Raw genomic sequence first — 26483 nt, 5'->3', positions numbered from 1 at the left:
CAAGGAACCCAGTATGAGGTCTCTTTTTTTCATTCCTCCATTTGCCCATTGTATTGTACATTTCAGTGTTCTTCCAATTACTACCTGTCTCCGACCTGTCTTATGTATGTATGGTCGGGGGGGGGTCCAATTTCACTGCAGGTGAAAACTTGCATGTGACAAATAAAGGTTTGATTGATTGATTGATTGATTGGCAGTATGGTCAACCACCTTGAACCTTGAAGGGTACACCAGAATTAGACTACAGTTTGCACGGAGTCGACAAAAATTGGACAACAGAAGATTGAATAAAAGTTGCCTTTCTAATAAGTCTCCATTTCAACTGTGATATTTGGATGGTAGGGTGAGAATTTGGTATTAACAAAAAGCTTGGCACCATTTTGTATCGGTGGTTGGCACACTTTGGTCTCCTTAGTACAATTTAAACTCCACAGCCTTTTTGAGTATTGTTGCTGACAACTTCTGATTGCTGCTTCCAACAGGATAACAGGCCAAGTCACACAGATCAAGCACCTTAAACTGGCTTCTTGAACATGACAATGAGTTTTTAAATCAGCCTCCACGGTCGCCAGATCTCAATCCGATGGAGCACCTTTGGGATGGAGTGGAAGATTCACATCATGGATGTGCAGCTGACATATCTTCTGCAGCTGTGTGATGCTATCACGTCAACGGGGACCAAAATCTCTGAGGAATGTTTCCAGTGCCATGAAAAAATTTAAGCAGTTATGAAGAGGAAAAAAAAAAAAAAAGTACAATCTGCTGCTAGCAAGGCGTAACTGGTAAGTGTATGGCTCATATATATCTCATGAAATGAGAGTATAGTACAGTTATGCCAAATAGGATCAGAGCTCATTTAGAGAGAACATCTACAGCTTTTAGTATTTTTTTATTCTGATGCTCCAAATACAGAAGCTTTGCATGATTCAGAGTTTAAGAAATCCAATTTCTGCTACGTCTCACTTCATCCACTACCTGAAATGACCCTTTTCAAGCCCACTCATTGAGAGCCCAATGTCTTCTGATTGGCTGCAACTCACTTGGCTTCTAAAAACAGAACCTAGTGCTTGCAAGGTGTAATCACATATAGAAAAAAAAAAAAAAAAAAAAAAATCATACTAAGCTGACATGAGCTTGGCACAAGAAACCTAATAGAGACCAAGTGTTTAGAGCAGTCTGAAGCCTCAGCCAGTAAAATCAAATTTAGCTGCGTTTAATACAGTAAAAGACCTCAATCCAACACAGCACCTTTGGGAAGCATTTACTGGCATTTAAAAGTACAGTTCTGTCTCTCATTTGCCTACTAGAAAGGTGCCAAGATGCATATCTAGGGGGGTAGAAAATATATCATGGAGAAACATAAAATGCTAACGTGTATCCAAGACAGATGGAGGTTAAAATGTACAAAAACAAAATAAAGAACCAATACCAACCAATACCGTACATTACATGGCCAGAAAATGTGTGATGTAGTTATAAGTTTGGAGTTTCATTTGGTACTCGACATCCTGGAGTTTATTATGACTCAGCCCACAAACAGAAACCAACTGGAAAGCCTCCAGAGGTTTTAGTTCTACCCAACATGTCATCCACGAACTGTATCATGTATGTTCAAGTATTTAAAAGCCACATGAGAAACGTAGTTTCTTAAAAAGACATTCACATCCAAAATGATGAAAATGTCTTTTTCTTGTTTATTTACTTAATATTTATATATTTTTACAAAATAAAAAAAACAAAAACAAAAAAGCTAACAAGTCTGCAAGGATTTAAGAAGGAAAAGAAGAAAGCCATCGAACAAACAGGGACTACAGTACTTGTGTTTTTTTTTTATATATGTACAAGACAAGTTTATCCATTTAAACTTTTTTTTTTTAAAACGCACAGTACAAAAAGAAAAAAAAAAATCACTGACAAAAAAAAAAAAAAAAAAAAAAAAGAAAAAAGAAAAGAAAAAACCCATAGTACAATTCTGTCCATCAGTATTCAATGCCGCAGATTTCCTTACAATGTTGGGGGGACAGGTGGCGGGGCAGGGAGGGCCTCAGAAACAAAGTTATTCACACTGGAAGGCAGACTGGGTGTGTATTGGCCTTGGAAATCATTCTCATCTTTCAAAATAAGAGGGGCCTTATGAAATATTTATAATTAATGGGAAAAGTTACTGTACAAGTGTTGGATAATGAAAAAACAAAAATAAATCCTGTGCTAGGCAAAAAAACCAAAAACAAAACAAAAACCCAAGCACAGTACGCAACCATGGCCCCCCCGTGTGTACAAACATGCACGCAGTCACATGACAAACACACTTTTTCCTCACAGTCAAAGCCAGTGAGCTTGCTTATATGTCTTTATATATAATATATCTATATTCGGTAAAAAATAAACTTCACAACTCTACCAATTTATAGAATTGTTTCTGCAAACTTAAAATGACATTAAAAAAAAAAAAACCCCAAAACAAAACAAAAAAACCCCCAAAACATGAAAAGTCAACGGCAAATTATTGTGTTTGGAAATGGTTCAGGAGGGAAGAATTTCCATCAAAATTAAGGAACGGGGGAGTTGAGGGTCTGAAATACAAAACCAGCCTGCCCCCACCCCCTTTTAGAGATTACTTCATTCCTCCCCTTCAGTGGGAAAAAAAGTGGGAAAAGACAAAAAAAAAAAAAAAAAAAAGACCATACAGGAAACGTTCATTTAGAAAAACAGTTCTATGTTACAAGTGAAAGAAAAAAAATGGGGGGGCAAGGGGCGGGAAGATTAATACGATACAAATTCCCAACACTTAGTATTTCACCCTCTTGATGGTTTGCTTCTATCACCATTTATCTCCAATCTCCCCTCACTTTTAAAGCCCCTCCTGTCCCTCCCACCCATCCATCCATGCATCATTAACAGTGCTCGTTCTCTCGGCACAGCACCTCCTCTGACCGCGGTCAGAGCTGTGGGAGTGCTGGGCCAAGAGACTGGAGGGAAATCTCTGCAGGAGGAAGCGGGGATTTATATGTGGAGACTTATTTGCCGAAGGAGTGAAGAGCCTCCCACCCCTCCCAGCTTTTTGACACTGCGGGGGGTGGGGTCCCGTGAGTGGATGTTAGTTTGCCCCCCAGCTGTAGCTGTTGTACGCCGACTTGTTGATCTGAGACTTCTGTTGGATGGAGGCGTTCTGGCTGCGCTGTCCAGTGCCGCTCTGTGGAGGAGAGTCACAAAGTTCATCAGTGAGCTGCCGCTTCGTGCCATGTGTTTACCTAAAAGCAGCACAGCTAATGTCACGGTGAAACCACAAACACTTAATGAACTTGCCAACAAATCTTTTAAAGGCAATTCACTAGATTTGTATTACTACTTATAACAGTCTGACTGCACGATGCTCGAGTGCTACTTCATTTATTTTGAACGTGCTTTATCAAAAAGACTGGAAGTTGTCGACTAGTTAACAGCCTGAATATAAAAGATGGAGCTACAGTGATGTCGCCCACTCATTTTTCAGCGTTGACCATAAATTTTTGTCGCCGTTTAGACACTGGTGACTGAGACAGTGAAGGATGCCGTTTTTCAACCTTAAAGCCGACCCGATCTCAGGCTCTAAAGCTGTCGCTACATTGGTCACCGCTCGGGGAACTGGTGTCGACACACTTCCATCATTTACTTTCAAGTCTATGCATTTTTGAGCTCATTCAGACTGTTGATCATTACTATTTGACTCACTGGGTGGAGTTTCCTTGTCAACGAATAATGCCTTTGCTCCGCTTGTTTCTAAAAATCGCATGACCTCAAATATGTAAGCATTTATATATACACTGCACCTGTCCGTCTTGCTGCAGGTGGTGGTGCAGAATCTGAGAGTGGGGTTGTTGGTGTGGTGTCAGGATATGCATGAATGGAGCTGGAGCGTAGCCGGCAGCGGCAGGAGGGTTGATGGGGCCCCCGCTGCCCAGCGCAGAGGGCAGGCTGAATGATGCAGCTGGCGTCCCGGCGTGGAAGCCCTGCTTCTCAAACGACTGCAGGGGACCAGGAAGAAAAATAATCAGTTTGGCCACTATAACGTTTTTTTGTTTGTTTGTTTGCTGCTACAAGACAAGCAAAAGCATATCCTGTGAGTAAATATTTCTGTTCTATTCTGTAGTTACCTGCGTCTTTGTGTAAACAGACCCTGAAATATCTGGTACTCCCGTGTTGCTTGATGTCACAGAGACTCCTGCAGAGAGGGGGAAACGACACAAACTGAGCTCATTAACTGTTAAACCGAATATGTTACTGCAACCACCCACGTGGTTACGCTCCGATTCTAACCAGCACAGATGCTACTGGGTCGATGGACAACAAGGAAATTAATGTATAGACATTATCTATGAGGGGGGAAAAAAAATCCAAATAATAACAGAATACTGGGAAATTCCAAGTGTGAACATCTATGTGAGCACGAGTCCATAGATGATTTCAGCAGAATTTCCCTTTAGTGACGACGGCAAAGAGACTGAGGTGGTGAGGAAGGATGAGATGAACAGGAAGAGGAATCAGAGAAAGATGGTGTAGCTGAATATGTTTCAGGTTTGGGTCTGACTGTATCTGGTGGCTGCTGCTCTGGTTTGCTCTGACACTTCCTTTTTAACCCTATATGATATCAGCTTACCAAAAAAGAAGAGACTCTGGATATTAAACAAAATGCTAGTCCCGTCCCAGTTTTCTAATTCCAGATGATTTATTTTTTCAAACATTTTCAAAGAAAATTACCCAAATATAAATGGTGACAATCATGTGCTTCTTTGCTTTTGCTGTCTTGTATGAAAATATAATTAATGATTTTGGATTTTTGACATCTGATCAGAAAAAACAAGATGACAATTTGCCCAACAAAGGATAAGAGATATTTGTTTCTGTCCATTTTATTATTATTTTTTTCCATTTTCCCCATTTTATGTCCCCAAAACAGTAACACTCAATACAGTACAGTACATCCCTATTCTGAAGACACAACTTTAGTAATCAGATGTGCATTTTCACCATTTTGTAAATTGTACTTGTCAAAAAAAAATAAAAAAAAATTAACAGGCTAATAAAAATAAAATACATCTCTTAGTTCCTCTCTTCAATCATTCATTCACTGACTTCTGTTAAAGATAAGTTTCTCAGAAGTCTTGGCACTGCTGGAAAGCAGAAGAATCTTGTATACAAGTGATATTAAATACTTCTGTCATTTTCTTCTGCAGATAACACAAGTGATGGATTTTTAAACTTTTGTTTTCCTTTTAAGCTGCTAATGAAACTGTCAGCTAGAGAGACGCTCAACCTCACGAGACTGTTAATCTGAAAGCACTCATTTCAGCCCTGTGTTGTGTGGAAGCTTCACAGAAATGTGTTAAAATCCTGAGTGTCCAAACACTTTTACACTGACAAGTTCCATGTTTAACGAGAAGCTCGTTAAATGCAGCATTTCTTGCTTCGTACACTCACAAGGTAATGAAGGGTTGTTAAATCCAGAACAAATAATTAATTAATTAAATCTATCACAACTCTTGCAGAAATTTTCCCTTTCTGCAAGAGACAGATTTCCCTTTTGAGAGTGACCGATGTCATCCGTTGTATCCACTGTCATCATTTCTAATTAGGTAACGCTGAACTTCAACACTCCAATAATGGTCAGTGATGTTCAAAGACATGAGCAGAACTTCCTATGTACCAGGTTTGGTTCAGTGCACACAGTTTTGATAAAACATTTCAGTCACACACGGCGTTATTCTGACCAATCACCAGTGCTACAGATGATTTTGTTGCCCTCTCTGTCCTTGGTTGCGAACTACGACCTTCGCAGGACAGCAAACTCTTTACTTTGGAGACGGACACACCAGCAATGAGAACATGAGTGAAGAGCAAGCAACACAGGGGAAAATGGGAAAGCATCAACCAGAGTAACTCATAATCACTTTGTAAAAGCCCAATAACTTTAATACGACCTTTTTAAAAAAAAAACTAAACAAAACTCTAAACACAGTGTAGCTGTTTTACACAGAAGTACATTGGAGTGATGATGAGTTACCCTGGCAGAAAACGGGTAAAGAAACGCAAACAAGGCTTGTAAAAGAGGCAGGCTGCACTGGACTATCTGAAAGCACATGTAGTGTGACAGGTCTTCCTGCAGGCACCAGCGATGAGGCAAGGGAACGAGAGCAAAGAGGGGGGAGAAGGATGGTTGGTGACACGAGGAAGACGGGAGGGACAGGGTTGGTTCTTTTCTCTCTCTCTCTCTCGCTTTAGGTTTAATTTGGCATGTGGCGGCACTCACCGACTCCAGGCCCGGTGACAGAGCTGGCTGGCTTGTTTTGTGCAGAAGCAGCAGCGGCCACGGCAGTGCCGTATCCGCCCTTACAGAAATCCCCACTCCCTGAAGCCTGGCCCACATCCTCATAGCCTGCAACAGTCAGACACACAGCCGCAGCCCACAGCGTTAGACACACCAGGCAGGGGAAGCAGACCTGCCTCAGATAGCATCTGCAAATGATTCATAGCGTTTTGTTTGAAAACTGGACCACATGGACAGGTTTTTACCAAGTTGGGACAATGCAGACGGTATCAAGTTCCTTCTGCTGTAACAACCTGAACTTTGATACCAACTGCAGCGTCTGTGTGGCAAAGCCTGTCCGTCCGGTACAACAAGCAGGTCAGAATCAACGCTGACGTCATTTGCAAGTACCATCTGACCCAAGTCTGAGGGGGAGGAGGTGAGGGAAGTGAGGGGGCAGGCAGGGCGTGTGTATGGGGGTGGAGAGTGAGCTTGAGTTGGGTAATGGCAGAAAGCAGCAGATGGTGCAGCTTAGAACAAATAGGTTTTCCACATGTTGTGACTAAAGGTGGATACCGAGTAATGAATAAAGTATGTAAACTAAAGCCTCAGTGAAGTGATTGGATAGAATATATAAAAAAAAACAGATGAAAGAATATCGTCTCAAATGTGAGTCTTTGGGAAAGATAGGAAGATGATGGCTTCATGTGTTGATGTGTTCAACATGAAGGTGTGTGCAGGCGAGGTGGTGGATAGTAAAGCTCTGGGGCAAACTGCACTCTGAGATGAGCAAAGCAAGCCATGGAAAAAAGCGAGAAATCCATAATCTAACCCTGTTCGTTTGTAAACTGGTACAGCCAGATGCCACTTTTAAAGCCCCTTATCCCTTTCTGTTTAGACAGCATATACTTGATCTAAAGACGCCCTTTAATAAAAGTGACATAAGATGCATTCTTGTTGTTAGAGAAGAATTACTCAGGCATTTTCCTCACGTATACAAGCACTGAAACTGTATGAGATGCAGATGCGTTTTCTGACACTCTGACATACCAAACCATGTTCTGGTCATGAAAACATTAAACTTTCACGTCAACATCCGGGTCACAACAATGATTCATAAACCATGAGCAAGTGTCTTGACACAAGCATAACAACGGCCATTACACGAGCACCATGTTTATGCTTGCAGATGTTGCAGCGCTCGAATGAAATACGCACTCCACCGATGGGAAATCAATGGGCTCATTGTGAGAATCAGCACAGAGTCATCGGTGTCCAAGTATACTAGCACAACCCCGTAAACATGCCGTTTCAACATTATTTAGGCTCTCACCAGTGCTGTATCCATGGGAACCATAGCCACTAGCCTGTTGAAAGGGTGTGGCCGAGGCATTGACGCCGACATTCACACCGTGCTGTTTTGACGAGGTAGGAGCCACCTGGATGGGCGGGGGGAAAAAAAAAAAAAAAAAAAAAAAAAAAAAAAAATAGAGAGTCAAGAGGTCAGCAAAGGAAAATGTGAAAAGTTCACAATCATGGCGGTGAAACACAAATTCAGGTTCTGATAATGCATTTTTTTAAACTGCTTAAATCGCTCTCATATTGCCACCAGAGGAAAGGCTACAGGCAGGGTCGGGGGCTGAAACAAAGCGATGTCAGGCAAGTTTAGGCAAGTGTTTCTGTCACTCACAATCACAAATTTGGCTTTAATTCTAACTGGCTAGAGTGAACTTTTAAATCGTTGACAAGAAATTAGTCCCTCTTTTTTTCTATTTTAGAAAAGTTTAACGTTAAAGCAAAGCTACTAGAAAGACGGGTAGAGGTCGAGCTGCAGCCTCTGTTGTCTGGCTGAAGTCAAAGATAAACTGATTGTACTTGTTACAGTAAGTAGCCTTTTACTCTCCCATCACTGCTAGCTGCCAGTTCAATATGCAACTCATCTTCAAAGATGACCACAGGCTGACAGAAGCCACTCTGTCTCTCACTGTCTAAAGGGAAGAATTAATTTAAAGGCGGCCTTTTATGCTCAATTTATTTTTATTGTTGGACACTATTAAGAGAAGAATACTTACTCACGATACACTGGGGCTTGGTGCAGCCCCTCAGTTGTTGAGAGGTTATGGCTCCTGTTCTTTTAAGGCCACCCTCCCTTTAAGGCAACTTTGTTCTGATTGGCTACTTCTCACAAACAGCAGGTTTGTATTTTCAATTAACATTGGTTTCTTTCTCAGTAAAACCATACAATGAGCCTCTAATACTCTAATCTACTCCCCTCATCTACTAGTGGTGGAAATATAAGGCACTGGACTTCATACCAACACGAAAAGAAAAGAAAAAACATAAAATCAACAACTGCTTGTTGTTATATTATAACGCTAAAAAATTGCAAACAAGGAAAAAGTTAATTATCTTGGATATTAAGATTTCTCACCGGAAACACAGCAGGTCCATACTGAAAGGTATTGGGCAGTCCTGGCATGCCAGTGTAGTACGGGAGACTGGTGTAGCTGTAGCCTGGCGGCAGCGCAGGATTCAGGAAGGGCTGCTGTGTGGTGTGATGCGTCTGGCTCTGATTCTGTTGTGTCTGAGCTAATGTGGTGGCTGGAGCCGGAGAGGAGGCATCAGCTCGACCAAACTTTGATAAGTCACCTTAAATAAAATGCGAATAAAAGATTGAAGCATGATGTAGCAGTAAAATAATACATTTTTAAAATAAATAGATATTTTCGAATCACACATAGTAGTAGATAGACTTTTAATGGAGCTAAAAAACTAAAAACTAGAAAGCGTCTCACCAGAATAAGGGTTGCTTGTCAAGCTGCCCTCTCTGCCTGTCAGTGCTGTTGTGGGTGTTGCTGCAAAGGGAATGCTGTAATAATCCTGGATGAGAAAAATATTACAGTATAAGAACACAAGAAATTAAGTGACTGAGAAATATCACATAACTTGGGATGGGTATGTAATGGTAAACATTTTTTCTGAACTGTTCAGTGTTGCCTATGAGCCAGTCTTTCTCATTTCTCAATTTGTAGAGATGGAACTACATCGCTGATTTTAATCGTTCATTTAAGTCAAACTGTAAATACAGCACAGGTAATGTGTAGTTAATGTGTTTTATACTTGAGGGTTTTGACTCAGACTTTACATTCCACCTCTAACTGCAGTAAAAAAAAAAACAACAACAAAAAAACAAAAAAAACTTGTTTGAAGATTTGAACCGTCACACCTAAACCCCGAGTCATACAAAGCTGACAATGCTGTGTAATTTTACACTCCTAACTGTGCATAACATAATTTCACTTGCAGCAGCTAAACGCATTTCACAAACAACACTCACCAGCGGTATTCTTGTCTGTAGCATCTGTAGATCGTCATAGCCGTACACCTGAGGCTGAGAAGAACAGTAAATCAAGTTAGTGTGGAGTAAGTAACAGTAAATACAAATCTAGTAAGCACATGTGAAGCTCAGGTCATATATACTTTGACGGTACTTACAGGGTAGGCATGCAGTAGTCCAGGGGCCATAATGTATGGGTTGGGCAGTAGAGGGGGCACTCCGGGTGGAAGGTTTGGAGGTGCTTTCCCTGTATGCACAAATTAAAATAAACCAATAAAATGCATTGATTTGTAAAACAGAAATATAAGCCTCATAATCATCCACGATGAAAATACACTTGTGCCTGTATTTGCTAGACAATTTTACCCATGCGCTAAGCAACCAAATTATACTAATTATTCACCAACTTGCATTACATAAAGTATTACAAATACATTGCCTTTAGCAGAATTAATAAATGAAAACATTGCAGTAAGACACGTGACAAACTGTTTAGCAGCAGAGATTACACTCTACATGTGTGAAAGAAAAAGCCTCAGGGGACAAACCAAAGACTCAGAATCATGAAAACCACACCTGTGATGATGAGGAAATGGAAACCAGATCGAACCCCAGACAAAACAATGCACCCATGACTCACTCACTGTAATCACTCAAAGACGATCTCTGACAAACTCCCCAAGAAATCCTTTGCCACAGTTGCTCTACTTTAAGTCAACATAAATGAATGCATCCATCTGCCACCTGACCACAAAATATGCCCTGAAGGTTACATCATCTGTGTAACTGTAACCACTAAACTCTTAAGGACTTCATTTGGTCCTATAATCTTTAAGCAATAAAGTCAAAATGAAGGATAAAACAATGACCTAACACCCCAGACAAGCTCTACTTAATGCTTTCCTTTCCTTTATTTTTATTTTGTTCTTCTACTTTGTGTGTGCTCTCTGAAGCCAGACCACGTGACCCGATCAATGACAATATTGTAACAGAAGCTCTACAATGGATTCGCATACAGTGAACGGCTGACAGTCCATTTTACCGCCAAGTTATTGTGAAGGCCTCACATCAAGTTACCGAGCTTATAATTATATCACTGGTATTGACTGGACAGTTTAAAGTCAGCTATGCAGACAAAGTGAAAAGCAAACACAATTTAAAACATCCACAAAGGATGCAAACTGCATCTGCATTTCCATTTTGATATATTTGTGCTTGTGTTGTCTAACCTGAGGATGCTGCAGAGCTGCGTGTTGATGACGAAGATGCTGAAGATGGAATGGTCGAGGCCGCTGTGGAGACTGAAGCAGTGGCGGCGGCAGCTGCTGCTGCTGGGGCGCCCATGGAGGCAGTGTTGAGGCCCATGGCCAGACTGCTGACGGGGCCTAGGCCCGAGGGAGCTGAAACTGTGGCAGAGCCCACTGAGGAGGCCTGAGGAGCCCCTAAGGACACCTGTGCAGCAGCCACAGAGGAAGAGGAGCAGGGGACTGATGAAGACGGCACGGCTGAGACAGAGGAAGGGAAGGATGACGAGTGCAGGCTCGAGTCTCCATCGACGCTGGGATGCTGTAGGGGCGGAAGGAAATAAATGCGGCGAAGATTGATGAGATTACATTTCCATTAGAGTGAATGAACATCTAATGTGTCCATCTACCACCACAGGAAATGCAGCTTTGAAAAATGCTCACACTGAGTGAGTGAGGGAGGGAGACGCAACCTCCTGCATAAGCTACTCACACTCATTTGTGACTAGTTAAAAAAAAAAAAAAAAAAAAAGTACAGTTGATTATGATGTAAAAATTGACACGAGCAAACAAAGTGCTCACCAGTAAGCCCGAGTTCGATGTCCGGACAGATGGAGTCAGACTGTTCTGTTGTGATGGGTGAGAGCTGTAAAAGAAGACCGGATATTCAGGGGATATTACACTTATCAGCAAATCACATCAAATTCACTGACACTTAGGTTAACACAAATCATAATTTAGACTTAAGAGATTAGCTGCATCTCACTTGTTGTGCTGAGGAGGGGCCATGCTGCTTGGAGGCAGGTCTTCGTTGTGACCCAGAGCACTAAGGGGCGTCTGATTGGCTGTAGTCAACAAGGAGGCTGAGCTGCTGTCTGTCAAAGTGCCCATGCTGGAGACCGATGCTGGCGTGACCGAGTCAGAGGCCGGCTTGACTGATACTGCAGATCCTGCTGCAGCTGTGCACAGAGCAAAAGGGAAACGGATGGAATAAATCCAACAAAACTCAATTAATAATGCTCAGGAAACGTGTATGTGGGCTAAATGTGCCAGAAAATGTGACCTGACTAGTAAGCAGACACTTACCTTCCACGGATTGCGCTGCCTGTATTGAACTGAAGCCATTCTGTAAAACCAACAATGAACGTGAGCTCACAGGTTTCTATGGAGACAGGCCATTGATAAAAAGCTGAAGCTTATTTGATACGCAGATATCAAATACAGGCCATGTTTAAAAACCAGTAGCACTTTACAATGAGAACAATGCAAAACAAAAGAATTTAGAAGTATAAGAGTAGAGTTTATTTTAAGAGGCTTCTGCATAACAGAGCAGGTGGTAGTTGAGGATGTTGTCCCCAGTGACCCCCTCCTTTAATACTTCACTAAAAATGGAGTATTTAACATTTTAGTAGATCAAATGAAAGAGGAAAGTGTTGGCTTTACCTTGGGCTGCAAATCCTTCTGAGGGGAGGAGGAGACTGAAGGAGGGTAACGTCGTGTTTGAGATGGTCTCTGATCGTACAGGTCCATCTGGCTGGAGTTGGAGAGAACCGGAGTTGACTCACTGCAGATTGCAATGAAATGGACAAGCTCGAAGTTAATTGTGTTCAATTAATGGTTCTGACTTGAATACTGATGATAATTACAATATAATGACTTTTATAGACTGGGGCACACACCAAAAATTGATCTAACCTTAAAGGAAGTGCTGAGTAAAACAGAGTGTGGGGAAAAAATTAAATAAAAATCAAAAGCCAAATTCTTAAAAGTCCAGTTATAACTGGACTTTTAAGAATTTGATTTTTATTTTATGATTTTTATTTTATTTCTGGCACTGGTAAAATAATTCAGTATTCCTGTCAATCAGCGTAAACACATTTGTAAATGCAAAAATATGCAAACGCTGTTGAATAAGCAGTACAAAATGTCAGACTATGAGAGAGACAGGCTCAACTAAAACCCTGAATAGAAATCTGTGTGTCAAAGATGGCAGCTAGCCTGCCTGAACACAACTGCCAAACTGAGTTGTTGCACTGATGCATCCCCACAGGTGAGGTTCACAACATGTTTTGTGCATACATTGTTGTTATCTTAGCACTGTATCAATATTGTTTTGATGTGGCTTCTGCTCTGGTGGGATGAGCCAGAGATGTTGTTTGAGCATGCACTTTGGACTGCTCCATTAATTAAGTTTGATGACTTTGCATATGAGAAGAGTAAGTAAAACTTGTGGGGACAAAAGAATTTTAAAGCTTTTGGGGGGCAAAGTCCCCAAACTTAAGTTAAAAAAAAAAAAAATCATAGTTAACTGGTGATTTAATAAATTATACATCCTAGTTCTATTTAAAGTTATAGCTCTCTTGCCATTTAGACAGGAGTGGCAAAATAAGAACAACAACAAATCCGACAAACAATAAGCAGTGTGCTATTGCATAGGCACACTTATTAAGTGCCCAGAAGCATTAGTAAAATGACTGTCAATGAACAGGACTACAAAGTCAAGAAAAACTTTACTCCAGAGAACCGTTCTTGAATCAAAAACAAAAATCTGTCATTCCACAGTGTTCTGTGTCAACATAAACTTTCTAACATGAACTATCCTTATGTTGGCTGGTTGCACAGCAGATGGCACAACACTGAGTACAACTAGCAGGTCTGAGAGGAAGGTTTTTAAGAGTACTGTCCTCCATTCAAAATATTCATATCCTGTTTGTTTACGTACTGGAAGAGCTTTTCTTTGGGAAGTACCAACCTGCTGGGGCTTGTGTAGAGACTGTTCTGGACCTGGTTGCCTGGTGTCGTGGTGGCAGAGGAGGACTCGTACTCTGGTAGAACTGGTTCAGACCCAAACTGCAGCGCTCCAAACTGAAGATTCAGGCCTGAGATGTCTGTTGAGCCAGGCATCTCCACTGCCATTGCTGGAATCTGAGTAGACAAAAGTAGTTTGCTTTCTTTAAGGCCACAAAGACTGAAAGCTTGCTTTCATGCATAAGACACAAACTCTACTGGTCTGCTATTTTAATTGGATATCCGTCTGCCTCAGACAACTAGATCGAGTATTGGTGACAACACAGCGATCCATGAGGAAAATCAATTCAGTTCAACTCAATTCCATTCTGTTGTTCTATGTTTACCACACAGCAATGTGGGTGATCTAACACAGGATGAAAGAAGCCAACAGCAAATTGTCACCTGTTTTGGAAGCATTTTCACACCCAACGCACAGATTTTGGCATATTGGAAGAGAAAACATTTGGATCAGTGCATCCCTACAGGAAACCAGTCTGTTTTCAATACCTTCTATCAGGCACCTTTTCAAAATCTCTTATTAAAAGTCACCTTTGTATTAATGGAGGCCCTCTTCTTCTGCTGTTTGATTTTGTGTTGCTGCAAAGGCAGAGGACTTGAACCCTGGGCATCTGAGGAGCTTGGGGAAACTTGTTGACCTAGAGAAGGGACTCCGGCCATTTTAGGAAGGGAGGAAGCAGGTGGAGGCACCACATGGGGGGAGGATGTTGTTTGTTGTGGTAAGGAAGATGATGAGGAGACAGAAGAGGAAGGAGGCAGGCCTTTGTCCTGCAGGAAAACATCCAACATGGACGAGGTTGAGGTGGCGGCCTGGTAGGGCTGCCTCTTTGTAAAGGGCGTATGAATCGCAGACTCCGGTTGAGCCTTCATATCTAGACAATTGTGAGGGGACAAAAGTCAGAAAAAATAAACTCAGCAGGTATTTTTTTTGGTACTGAAATAAAAAAAAGAAAAGTAAAAAGCTCAATTATAATCATTATGAAAAATACCACTTCACACATTTCAGCAAGGCATTTAATAACAATAGCATTTAGTGTGCAGATAATTTATCTTCAGAGTAATTTAAAAAAGGCTCTCATCTCACCATATTGTCCCAGTGAGGCAGCACTGGTGTCCCATGATGAAGGGGTTGTGTTGGGGGGTCCAGTCTGGGAATGCTGGGCTGCCAGCTGGGCCAGTGCCTGGGCTGTTTTATACTGCTCCAAAAACTGGGACCCAGTGGTCCCTGTGCTAGCTCCCTTAGGTTCCCCCACTTCCCCAAAACCCTTGCTCAGCATGCTGACCTGCAGTGTTGGTAGAATAACACAGACCATTATTCTAACTGAATAAATACTTGAGCCACAATAATGCAGTTATGCCGCGATATCACTGTACTCGCCCGTTTTCTATGTGGTGAGGAAGTGGTTGACTTATCAACGTTAAAAGATTATTTGCATTAGTGAGCTATCTGAGAGGCAAGGTACATTTAACTGCAGTGTTAGGAAGAAACTGCCATGTTTTGTTCTTTAGAGTCTCACCATGTTGTGCTGGGTGTAAGGGGTGCTGGAGGATGTTTGAGAGAGGGGCACTCCTTGCTTGGAGTTGCTGAAAACCAGTGACTGGGACAAAGAGGGGGGCTGGGTGGCCTCCATGGGGGCATTTTCTGTCTCTGAGGAAGAAGATGGTGGAGTCTTCCCAAGGAGCACCGCGAGATCAATCCTATAACAAGCAATTAAAAAAAAAAAATCATTATGACATCTATAAAAAGTTTCTATAAAAAAAAATAGGTTAATTATTGTAAAGCTGCATTCATTTTCATTGTTTTCTTGATTAATCTTTTTTTACTATTTAAATTCAACAGAAGTATCAAGTGAGCGATATTAACACTGCTTTTTGTCCAGCTAGCAGAATAAGTAATTAAATATTTGCACATTTTCTTGATAACTAACAGTACAAGCATATGGCCAATAATTCTCTGAACATCAACTCATTCATACATACATCAGTTGATCAAGAAATCAATTATAACCTTGTCCACAAAAAAACAGAGAAGGTTACAAAACAGTGACTGCTCTTTTTCTCTTGATCAATTCCCAGAAAAGCAATTTGCTCAGCAGCAGGGTAATAAATTGTGTAAGTGACCCACCTCTGTCCCTTAGTGATGGTAACATTCTCTTGAGGCAGAGGCATTGACGCTACACTGGAAGCTGTGAATATCTTGGTCTCTGAAAGCTGCAGAGGAAAGGAGAGCAGAAGATGAAGTTTTCGTTCTGTTCAAGTGTGCAGATCAGAATCAGTTCTAATCTACCTTCAGCTGCTCCCTTATTCTCAACGGGTCGCCACAGCAGCTCCACAAGTTTGATTTAGTGGGTTGACGCAAGTTCCTCCTGCAAGGTACTTGCGTCTCCTCCGAGCAAATATGTAAACCACTACACCATGGAGCTGCTATCGCCATCGTTAATACTGAACTATAACTTCTTAGAGGACAATGTACCGTTTTTGTTAAAGAAATAATGTGATTGAGGTAAAAATAAAACACTCACATCTTCATTCCAGTCCTCAGTGCCCCACTCCTCTGTGGCAGACCTCCAGGCACCTGTGAGTGAAAGAAACAGTTCAATGATATCACGTTGAGCAAAGAACTTCAAACAGAATAAGGAATGCAAAAAAAAAAAAAAATCAAGAGGGGAGTGAAGACAGGTTTACCAGGAGCAGAATCAAACTTGGGTGGATAATTTGTTCCCTCTCCTGCAGAGTATTCCAACCCTGGAGACAGAGACAGAGGTGAGGAGATTAAAGCTAATGTAGAGTTACCAGAGGAAGTGATAATTCTTTAGTCAGAGCATTACAATATGTCTGAAATTTGTGTATGTCTCAACTATCAAGCAAAGCATCCTTGTAGTCTTTACAGCAGGCGCTTCTTTGGCAAGCTAACCATGCTTTTTAAAATTGTTTGGATGTTAAACAGATGCTGAATTGATAAGATTAACTTCTCTTATTGGAGGGTGACCTTTCTGGATAAATTCACTTACTAGCGCCCTCCTCTAGCTCCACGCTTCCTGTGTTGTTCCAGGTACTGCCCCCTCCGTAGTTTTCTTCTGTCTGAGCTGGCTCCGCATAGTCAGCAGGGTTGAATGTTCTGGGAAACATAGTGATAAGGAGTCAAGAAGTGAATGAATGGACTAATCACTTTCCCAACAACTGAAGGAGTGTCTGCATAAATCACAGCTACTACCTACTCACCTACTAGAGGTCAGCCCTGTTTGAGCAGAAGCAAACCCTCAATTAAGTTTTAATGAGGCGCAAACCACAACTGATTAAGGTGGTTGTCTGCTTGCACTTTGGTCTTTCGACATCATTAGGCTTTTTACTTCATAAAACACTTCAGAAACAAAACCAAACTTGCAACAGGAAATGATATGTAAAAGAAATCCTAAAAAACTTGGTTGAATAAGTGAAACTACTATTGTAGTAGTGGGGAAGCATCTAAGTACTGTTTTACTTTTTCAACGACTCTTTCCTGGCAAGGAACATCTTTCATTAGTTTGACACATCCATGTATGCTGAGAAAATTACAGCTGGTGCAGCCTAGCAACATGATCAAGTGCAACACTTTTCTTTTTAGTGAAGCCAAGCCAAGCAGCTTTCATTATTTGTCAAAGATCCTTCCTGTGCAAATCAAGATGCATTTATAGCTTTGATGAGCATATTAAATGACAAATTTTAAGGGAAGGCCATATCCATTTGATATCCTATTAATAGAATCAGGTGTTTTAATGTCTGCTATTACATTATCCTGTTTTATAGCACTCAAAGGCTCCCTAAAGAAAGCAAGAACACCACATACACACACAAGAGGCGATGCACTCACCTCCTACTGCCTGCAATATCATATCTGGGCCCCTTATCATTCTGGCTTTAGAAGAAAAATAATGGCAACAATTACAAGATGAACAACAAAGTAAAAGAAAAAGCTTTTTTTCCCCCCACCACCACAATCGACAGCTACAGCAGCATAAGCAAAATGCCTTCAAGCTGCCTGAGCCAGTACTTTAATAACAACTCTGCTCCAGTCAATCACTCTTCAATGCAAAGCAAGCCAGTGTGCTTTTAGTCATAGTGGGTCAATACGCAAGAAACCCAGCTGAACTGAAGTATAGGCTTCATAAATCAGCCGCAAACAACAAACAGCTGGTAGATGATGGCAGTTAGCAATTTCATCGACACCTTCAATCACACAACTACATGAGCTCAAAGCTATTGTTGAGCAGACACGGTGCATCGGTCTGCATAATAACTCCATCCATCTCAAATCACACAGTCTCTTGTTTAGTCTCACTCTCATTTACCTAATAAGTTGAGAATGTCACATACACACTCTGTGGTAACAGCGCCAAATTAACTGTATCAATTCTGACAAACACCCCACCAAAGCAAACATACCCTTTTACTACAGTTTTTACAGCTGTAAAGATATATCAGCCTGTTTCATTGTGTTTCTATATAGGCCAACGTAAAATGATCCCATATGTGTAAAACAGAATGGATTTCAATCTCTTCCCTCAGTTTCTTTTCTCCAAACACAGAAAGAAATTAGTTGAATGCAACACCAGAGAAAAGGAAAAAAATGTCAGTTGTAATGTGGGACTTTAACTGTGTGTCAGATCCGAGGTGCGAAATTACTTTCTGCCCTTTTAACCTGGAAAAACTTTGTCTAAATAGACACTAATCAATATGTGATTTAAAAAAATGAGGTTATGGAAACAAAAATGGGTGGGAGGAGGGTGGTGTGACATGATTTCTGCCCAGAAAAGAGAAAAAACAAAGATTACAATTTGCATTTCTTAACAAATGGATGCGGGTTCAATTCAATCATTTTAACACATCTTGAACCAGGCTACATTAGTGATAAATCCAGTCTTCATGTTACCAAAATCTGAGTTGCTGGTTTTAATGTGGTCTCATTAAAGAGACTGGAAGCACTATTACTTCACAGAGAGAATCACATATGCAGATAATAACCAAGTCATCTACCAACTTCCCTTGAATCATCTAAATCGTCACACCAACTCTGAAACAAATCTATCTGATCAGCTTATTCGTTCGTAATTAAGTGTGGTACTCATTTCCCTTTTAAACCCTAAGTATTCATTTTTGGGTTTAGTGCAGTTTCAGTGAAATCTGAAAGCAAAATGTGAGGTGAATAGCATAAGTTGCCTATTAAAAGCATAAAATACCAGTGACGCACATCTACAAGTAGGTCTGAAAATCATCATCTTATCACACAGCAAAAGTGCTTTAAGGCTGTTTCCTTTAAAGCCATGCACACTGCTCTCAACAAACACTGATGCAAAGCTGGTAAACAGTCTGCCAGCATCCAGAAGCAAAAGCAATAACAGAACTATTGTGTGCTGACGGTGAGGACGGTTTAGGTAACACAAAAACGTCTCAGCCAGCACTGTACAACATTAGCCTCAAATCTGTATGAAAAGCATATTATAGTGTTTGAGTATGCAAGTCAATATCTAGGTCAACACTCAAAACAAACATAGCCAAGACTGGAACACTTCCACAGGCTCAGAGAGCACAGACCATAAAGATCCTACTGCAGGTTATCGTTTGCACCATCACAGAGCAATTATTTTACATTCTGGTCATTCCCATAGGTTATAACCATGTGCAAGTATGCTTTTTGTTGTATTGATACAGCAGCTTTAAAAAACACACTTTGTTTTTGTAAGAACATCAGTTTCAGGCTTCTCCAGCAAGGAAGCCATTCAGTTAGCACGCACACACATATATACCTAGAGTCACATCATACCTGACCGCTCACAGGAAATGTCTTATGACAGCACAAGTCTTACTCATACACTGCCCAATTAATGACAATCAAATGAGTCGAGAAAGCCATCACAGTCTGCACAAAAAGCACTTCCTCTGTTTTGACACCTAACTGTTCAACTGCCATGCCTATTAACTACACCCTTTTGCGCTCAGAGAGACTAAAGAACACAGGCAAAACAAACTGAATAATGCTGCAGCCTGGGGCCAGAGAGCTTAATATAACTGTAAAGCTAAACCAGTTCGGTCCCTGACAGTCTTCTTCATAAATCAATCCAAATATTACTCTAAATAAAATCTTTAGAGACTGCAAACTCTGAAGAGAGTTATTCAGCCCACGCTGTTCCAACTCATTGGCTGATGTATGTCCTCCCTCCTTTGGATTAATGCTAAACAATAGGCTGGGGTCCTGCTCTCTGGTGACCATAGCAACAGGTAAAAGTGGAACAAAAGGCCTTCTCGATTTAGGCAATGCAGGTATTCCCTTACCCCATGCCCTGTGCCGAAAATCTGCCTCCTCGCCGTCCAGATGCTCCTGGGGAGAGAGCGAGACTTCGTGTTAGTTTCTTAGTTTGACAAATCTTGCCATAAGAAAGGAAGCCAGCAGATTATGTAAAAAACAACAACAAAACAAAAAATAAACTCAGGCTACCCCTTGTTTTGATTAGACACACTTCCTTCACAGAAGAATAAAGAGGATTACTTACCAACTGCTCCCCTTCCTCTGCCTCTTCCCCTTCGGCCTCGCTCTGCCCCTCTTCCAGCTACTCCAGCCTTGCCTCCATCTAAGCCATTCTCCTGGCCACGAACTTGGGTAATGAAGACAAAGCGAATGGTTTCAGAGTTAGACACAATAGCGCATGTAAAAACAGCACACAATTAAATAAAACTTAATGTTCGAGAACCTTAACAGCCCCTCAGATAAAATCAAAAGGACAGACAAATGTGCTGGCTCTCCTTTCCTATGACGACGTATGCAGTTTAAATAAGTTCTAAAAGGCTTTCTTGCACTTTTATTTTTACAGTAATTCTGGTGCACCTATGCAACCTTTCTGTACCCAACTTCATTTAAATGACGACACAAGCCAGCAAGCAACTGTTCATCCAAACCATACACTTCTTTTCTCAATGAACCCCTTCAGGCAACAAAAGCACAAAGCCTTTTTTTTACAAAATTACTTGATAAACTTGAGTCTGACAGAGCGCAGGCATGACTCAAATTAACATCATTCTTTGATTTGTGAAATATGATGAAATTCAAAGAAAAAAAAAAATCTTTCAGGCTGTACGTTTACAGCATGCAATTTGATAAAATAACCGCCTTGTTAGTGACCATTTGTTCAATGATTTCTTTTCAGAGTGGCCAAGGTGATCGCCATCTAAACCTAAATCAAGCTAAAGCCAAAACTAAAGATGTAAAGACCCACAAAAACAAACAAGAACTGAAGACAGATACAATGGCTCCACACTTCAAGCAGATCTTGACTTCAACAGAGCCTTAAATAACTACAAAATTATAATGGTATTTGTTCAATTAAATCTGAGCCTCTGTAAATACAGGACTGTGTATATAAAATGTCAAATTCCTCAATGGTTGTGGCAATATTTTTGTTCAATCCCTTCACACTTGAATTCAAGGTCAGAAAAATCTACTGTGTTGGCAGACAGACAGCCATTTGTAAAAACTGAGTCACTGACTAAAGTTTCCAGATCAAACTGTAGAAGAAGGCAAATCACTGTAAAGATAAGTTAAAGACTTACACTCTCGTCCCCTGCTAGCGCCACGTCCCTTGCGTGGAGCTCCACCTCTGCGACGTGCTGCATCCTTCTCGCCTCCTTTCTCTCTGTTCTCTTTTCCTTCGTCTCCGGTTTCTGCCTGGCTGGTCTCCTTCTGACCTGACACCCCTTTCTTCTTTCCCACCATTTCCCAGGAGTCCTTAAGAAATATATAAATATAGCATTACAATGACGCTTGTCTAAATCAGAGTACAACAGAACTTATTGTCTTGGCACATTTTACTAAGATGGGAAACACACACTGAAATGGATGAAAGGTTAGTTGATAAGGTGATGATCTGAATTTTTTTTTTTTTTTTTCCCCACTGTTAGAGACCAAAACATGAAACTAAGTGACCATTATGTCCTTTTCATAGTTTTCTGACAAATATCTCTTTCTTTTCCATCGGTTGCAGCAATATCGCTTTGAGGCATCTGGAAAATGTGATGCTACCACACTTATGCATCATACCAAGACCTGTTAAAACGGACCTGTTTGCAGATGTGTACCATGCTGCTATACACAGAGATTACAACAGTGAGCATAAACTGCCACTAAGCTTACGTAAGACTGAATCTGATTGGGATCGCATTTCACATACAGTGCATTAAGAAGCTGTTTGGTGGAAGCTGTGGAAGCCAGTTGAAAATCACAATGGGAAATGTTATTCATCTTATTTATTCCCCACCAAGCCGTATAAATCCAACTCCTTTTAAAGTCTTTACTCCAATGAGCCAGTATTTTGACAATCCAAAGAGCGTAGCATCTTTTGATCAGCTGTGATTAATGTGTAACGGCAAGATACTTTTCAAAGTCTTACTCTGGTTTCAGTTTCTCACCATGTTCTACTAGTCAGATTATTATCCACGCTTTTAAGTTATTTTTTGTGAGAGTTTTCTTCACACACACACACACACACACACACACACACACACATATATATATACACATATATATACACACACACATACATATATATACACATATATATATACACACACACACACACACACACACACACACACACACACATATACACATACATACACACATACACATACACACACACACAAAATAAAAAATGGCAGAAAGAAGAACCCAGTAATTTTTATTACAAACTAAGAGGAAGCGAATGCCCTGTGCATTAGCTTCAAGAGACAACTGTCCTCCTTCAAGTCTCCTTCTGGTTTTCAACAGGTCAGTGACAACATACTTAGGGGATGCAAAAGAGGCACACTGACAAAGAAAACACAGAAAATGTGTTTACCGTGAACTCTTCTGGACACCTTTTAGCACCAACATGCAACTTTGTTTGAAGCAAGAAAGCCCTCCCCACATTTAACCCATGCTGTACTTTAAGATTTTGTACAGTATCAGTTCTCTAATGGTTCAGAAACACTAGAGGAAAAATACAATGTCAAACTACAGGGGGGCGAGGAAACATTCTGCAACTAACTGTACACAGCTGCAGAGCCCACTTTCAATGGTAAAATGACCATACAGTCGCCCAGTGGAAGACAATCCGCTTCCAAACAATCACAGCCTGACTCAGACTGACTGCAATCACTCTCAGACAGATTGGCAAAGGTTTGAAAATACTTACCATCTAATTTATAAATGTAGAAAGTTTGCCAAGACTTTGCAATCAGTCAGTACTGACAAGTGCTGTGCATCTGAAATGAGTCTCTTTGCAACACGGTACTTGATTCACCTGGTTGCCAACTTGTTGTATTCTGGTTATGTTCCTATACAAACACAAGGTTCCCAAGCACCTATTAAACTGCTGTCCTGCAGCAACTACATGACTATTTGTGGAGGAATTTCTGAATGTGTGTTTCAGATCTATGAGGTTCTGGCTGGAGTCATTTAAAAGTAAATGTGAACCTGTTTGTATGTAGACAGGAAAAGACGGCAGCAGATTCACGATTTTTAATGATTTATCTGTTAAGTGCTGTATCGCTGTACACAACCGCATTCAACTGAAAACTGATAGAGTGGTGCCATCTTATCGCCCTGCTCATGCATCACAGTCACTTTGAACATGGCATCTGACTGTTTGTGGTGCCCATCTTCAAAGCAACCATTTCAAAGACTCCATGTTCATTGAACCTGGTCACAATAATTTTAGTTGTGCTGCTGTCTCCAACCACTGTCTTCCCTAATGTGATTGTAACATCCAGTGTAGTACTGATTTCACAAGAATCCAGCCCTCACAGCACAAGCCTTCACACAAAGCTAATACTCACAGTGTCTGGGCTGCCCTCCAGCAACACGTTGATGGCTCTGTTGACATCCCCGTTGCAATCATGCAGTGCGATCATAGACTCATCCTGATCCTTGCCTGTGATGTCAATCAGCTGGAAAAGGAGGGTTTTCACAATCAGACAGAGTTGACCCATGACATTTCTGATGTGTCATTTGTTAAAAAGTAAACCAGTTTAATTACACTTAGAATAAAAATCTATTTTTTTTAAAAGGTCAGTATAGAGGGTTAGCTACATGCTTGCTGAGATTCAGGAGTTGAGCAGGCATTCAGCACCTTTGTAACAAGACCATAGGTAACCAACAGATTGTACATAAAGTTAATTTTCTATGAATACTGCATCCACTTGTTTTTAGTTCCTAAATGAAGACACTGATCTTTGAGAGGTAAACTCTCTTATCAGAAGGTCATGATGACTTGTTTATTGAGTTTTCTGAACTTAGATGAGATTGAGTGTGTGTCAACATTAATGATTTGATCATTAAAGCTGACAGGCCTGATATCATTTACAGTTAAATCCTGTATATGTTCACTTAAAAATAAATAAATAAATAATCCTAAAACAAGAGACATACATGTCTCAGCCAAGCACAATAAATGATACAATATAACAAAATTATCAATAAATGAAGTGGTGCAACTAGAAAAGGAGCAGGAACAACTAAACAGCAGGACAAAAAGAAAGTGCATCTGCTCACCTGTTTGACCTTTTCTTCAAAGTCATCATTGTGATCTGAAATCATCTGTGCAAGTCGGATCTGCTCTGCGGTAGCCTGTTCCAAGAGGGTAAATAAGATCCGAGATTAGCATCAGCAAACACAGGCTTTGCATTCTTGAAAAAACATAACATTTAGATGTTAATAGAATCTGTAGCACTAAAGTTATTATTAAAATTTGAAAGCACCTTTGCATCCACTTCAGGTTTACTAATTGCAACTAATTTACCATTTTCAACAACAACTACAGTGCTTAAAAATGTTAACACTTGTAAATAACCTTTTTCGCACAACTACTATACCACAAACAGTAACCACCGTCTTTTTACTGTTATCATCAAACCTGCATATTAGTTGGTCAGACTGTGTTCCTTATTGGATTTTCAGACTGAAGCTGTGATCCCAAAAGCTCACAATCAGAGATTTTGTTCTCGACTTATAATTACTCAGCAGCATCACCCTAACTCTGAAAAATCTTGAAATGTATCCAAAGCTTTTATAGTGAGGATGGCATCATATGCAGAAGCCCTTTACTCAGTAAATAAAGCCTGGGTTTTGACTGATTTTCTGAAGTTATACTTATCTCAAATCTAACTGTAACAAGTATGTAACTTTGTAGCTAAAAACTTGTATGTAATTACGAGTTAAAAAAAGAAAAGGAAAAAACCCTTGTCTGAGTATATTGAACCTTGGTGCATATCACAGAGCATCTGGGCAGTGTGACAGGTGGTGAGTGTGTGAGGGTACCTGAGGCCTCTGCTTGTGCTGTGTCTGGCTCTGTGTCTGGCCCTGTGTCTGCTCCCAGTTGCCCCGGGCTCGGTTCCCGCCCATGGACGTCATCATTTACAGTATATACAAATAACAGTATTTACAAAGGAATAACACCTGAGAAGAGAAGGGTGAGAAGGAGTGTTAGAAGGGCTTGTGACTGTGACCTACTTATGTCGCGCACACGTATGGTACGATACCACTTCCTCAAACTGCCTGGTTGCTTAATGGTTTGCTGGAAGCTGGCAGTGATATCAGCTTTGTTCCCAGACCATGTCTTAAACCAAGGCCACCCGAGGGAGGAAAAAAAACAGGGAAGAGCTCCTTAGTAAACTGGGTGCAGCTGCACACAAGGAAAACGAGCACTAACTTATTTACCACTCAAACATGATGCAACACTTTATGCATCAAAACAGCCTCAATGCTGAGGTAAATCTAGATTACCAAACAACCGAATGTCTTAAACAACAATAACAAAAAAACCCAGACATATATACACTTTGGAGAACACCAAATGGGGAAAGACAACATACAATCTCACACAGTATACTGTTAACCTTGCTATAGATTCCTTAATCTTCCACATGTTACGTAAAACCCTGTTTTGATTCGCGCACAAACAAGCCTAAAACCAGGGCCCGTCGACCATATCAAAATCTACTATCCAGCCACATGGCCAAAATGCTAGCCAGCAAGCTAATAGTTGAGGGGAAAGCATCCAGCTTTCGAGTCTCGGTGGGCTTCCGCTTCTCACGGCTTCACCTCATGGCGACAACGAGGCTAACTTTAACGGCTAACCTGCTAACTAAACAGTGATACCTACCTACCTACACAAAGCTGCGTCGGTAGCTAACTTAGCTTAATAGCAAACAAGTTAATTAGCTCACCGACAACTAACGGGCAACGGAGATTTCGGGTTCGACCGGGTGAACCGAAGAGGAAAAAAATACGCCCAAGCCACTCCGGTGCCACCGGTTGTCTGCTAGCGACTGATAGCCACGCTAACTAAACAAACTATCGTCCTCTTGGTTAGCCAAGAAACATTAGCCACGTTAGCGAATTAGCAGCCGCGACACCGCTCTGCAACATTTACAACCATTGGCCCCGGCGTACTCTCACGGACCCGGGTGAAGGCGTAAAAAAACGCCGAGGCTGAGGGTAGGCCTATAGGCCGCTAAAATGAAAATAAATAACAGGCAATACTGACCAGAAACCCGGCTCAATATTACACACTGCTACACAACCGGCCGACAAGTAATCTCGCTGTCGACCTCCGGAGTAGGATTTAGGACAGGATTTAAATCCTGAACCCCGAGTTGTTACAGCTATATTGAGAAAAATAAAGCGAGCCGACTCGCTCACACAATAAGCGAGAGACGGTGAATTTACCTGTTTCTTTTCCACTCTGACACCACGGAGAGCTGCGTCACGTGGTTTGCAGAGCGCTTCGAGGAAACTGGACCCACA

At 41.0% G+C, this 26483-nt stretch overlaps 1 protein-coding gene and 1 long non-coding RNA gene across 8 annotated transcripts; one reads left to right on the top strand and one right to left on the bottom strand.

The window, feature by feature from the left end:
- Positions 1–5: 5 nt before the first annotated feature.
- LOC109196631 (uncharacterized) lies at positions 6–1907 on the top strand. The gene is made up of 2 exons (XR_002058046.2): positions 6–338; positions 483–1907. It is a non-coding gene; the product is annotated as an uncharacterized LOC109196631 (long non-coding RNA).
- On the bottom strand, positions 1641–26483 carry ubap2l (ubiquitin associated protein 2-like). 7 transcript variants are annotated; one of them, XM_019350903.2, is made up of 30 exons: positions 26406–26483; positions 24996–25133; positions 24231–24305; positions 23516–23626; positions 21254–21428; positions 20200–20301; positions 19982–20027; positions 17523–17567; positions 16684–16790; positions 16358–16417; positions 16195–16247; positions 15798–15883; positions 15190–15370; positions 14757–14955; positions 14204–14544; positions 13617–13789; positions 12308–12428; positions 11951–12026; positions 11631–11823; positions 11447–11510; positions 10850–11186; positions 9779–9867; positions 9621–9674; positions 9079–9163; positions 8715–8932; positions 7617–7722; positions 6287–6412; positions 4134–4201; positions 3810–4004; positions 1641–3193 (listed from the first exon to the last, which is right to left on the bottom strand). In XM_019350903.2, exons 2-30 carry the CDS (start codon positions 25089–25091, stop codon positions 3098–3100), a joined length of 3678 nt encoding a protein of 1225 aa, XP_019206448.1. In that variant the 5' UTR covers positions 25092–25133; positions 26406–26483; the 3' UTR covers positions 1641–3097. The 7 variants fall into 7 exon arrangements, with proteins under 7 accessions (XP_019206448.1, XP_005457306.1, XP_019206449.1 ...); XM_005457249.4 differs by having other exon boundaries at positions 11951–11990; XM_019350904.2 differs by lacking the exon at positions 26406–26483 and adding an exon at positions 26224–26393.

The sequence above is a fragment of the Oreochromis niloticus genome, linkage group LG22, assembly GCF_001858045.2.
Source record: "Oreochromis niloticus isolate F11D_XX linkage group LG22, O_niloticus_UMD_NMBU, whole genome shotgun sequence".
In the NCBI taxonomy this organism is placed as follows: Eukaryota; Metazoa; Chordata; class Actinopteri; order Cichliformes; family Cichlidae; genus Oreochromis; species Oreochromis niloticus.
The sequence above is the reverse complement of the archived record's forward strand: the minus strand, read 5'-3'. Positions and strand labels throughout refer to the sequence as shown.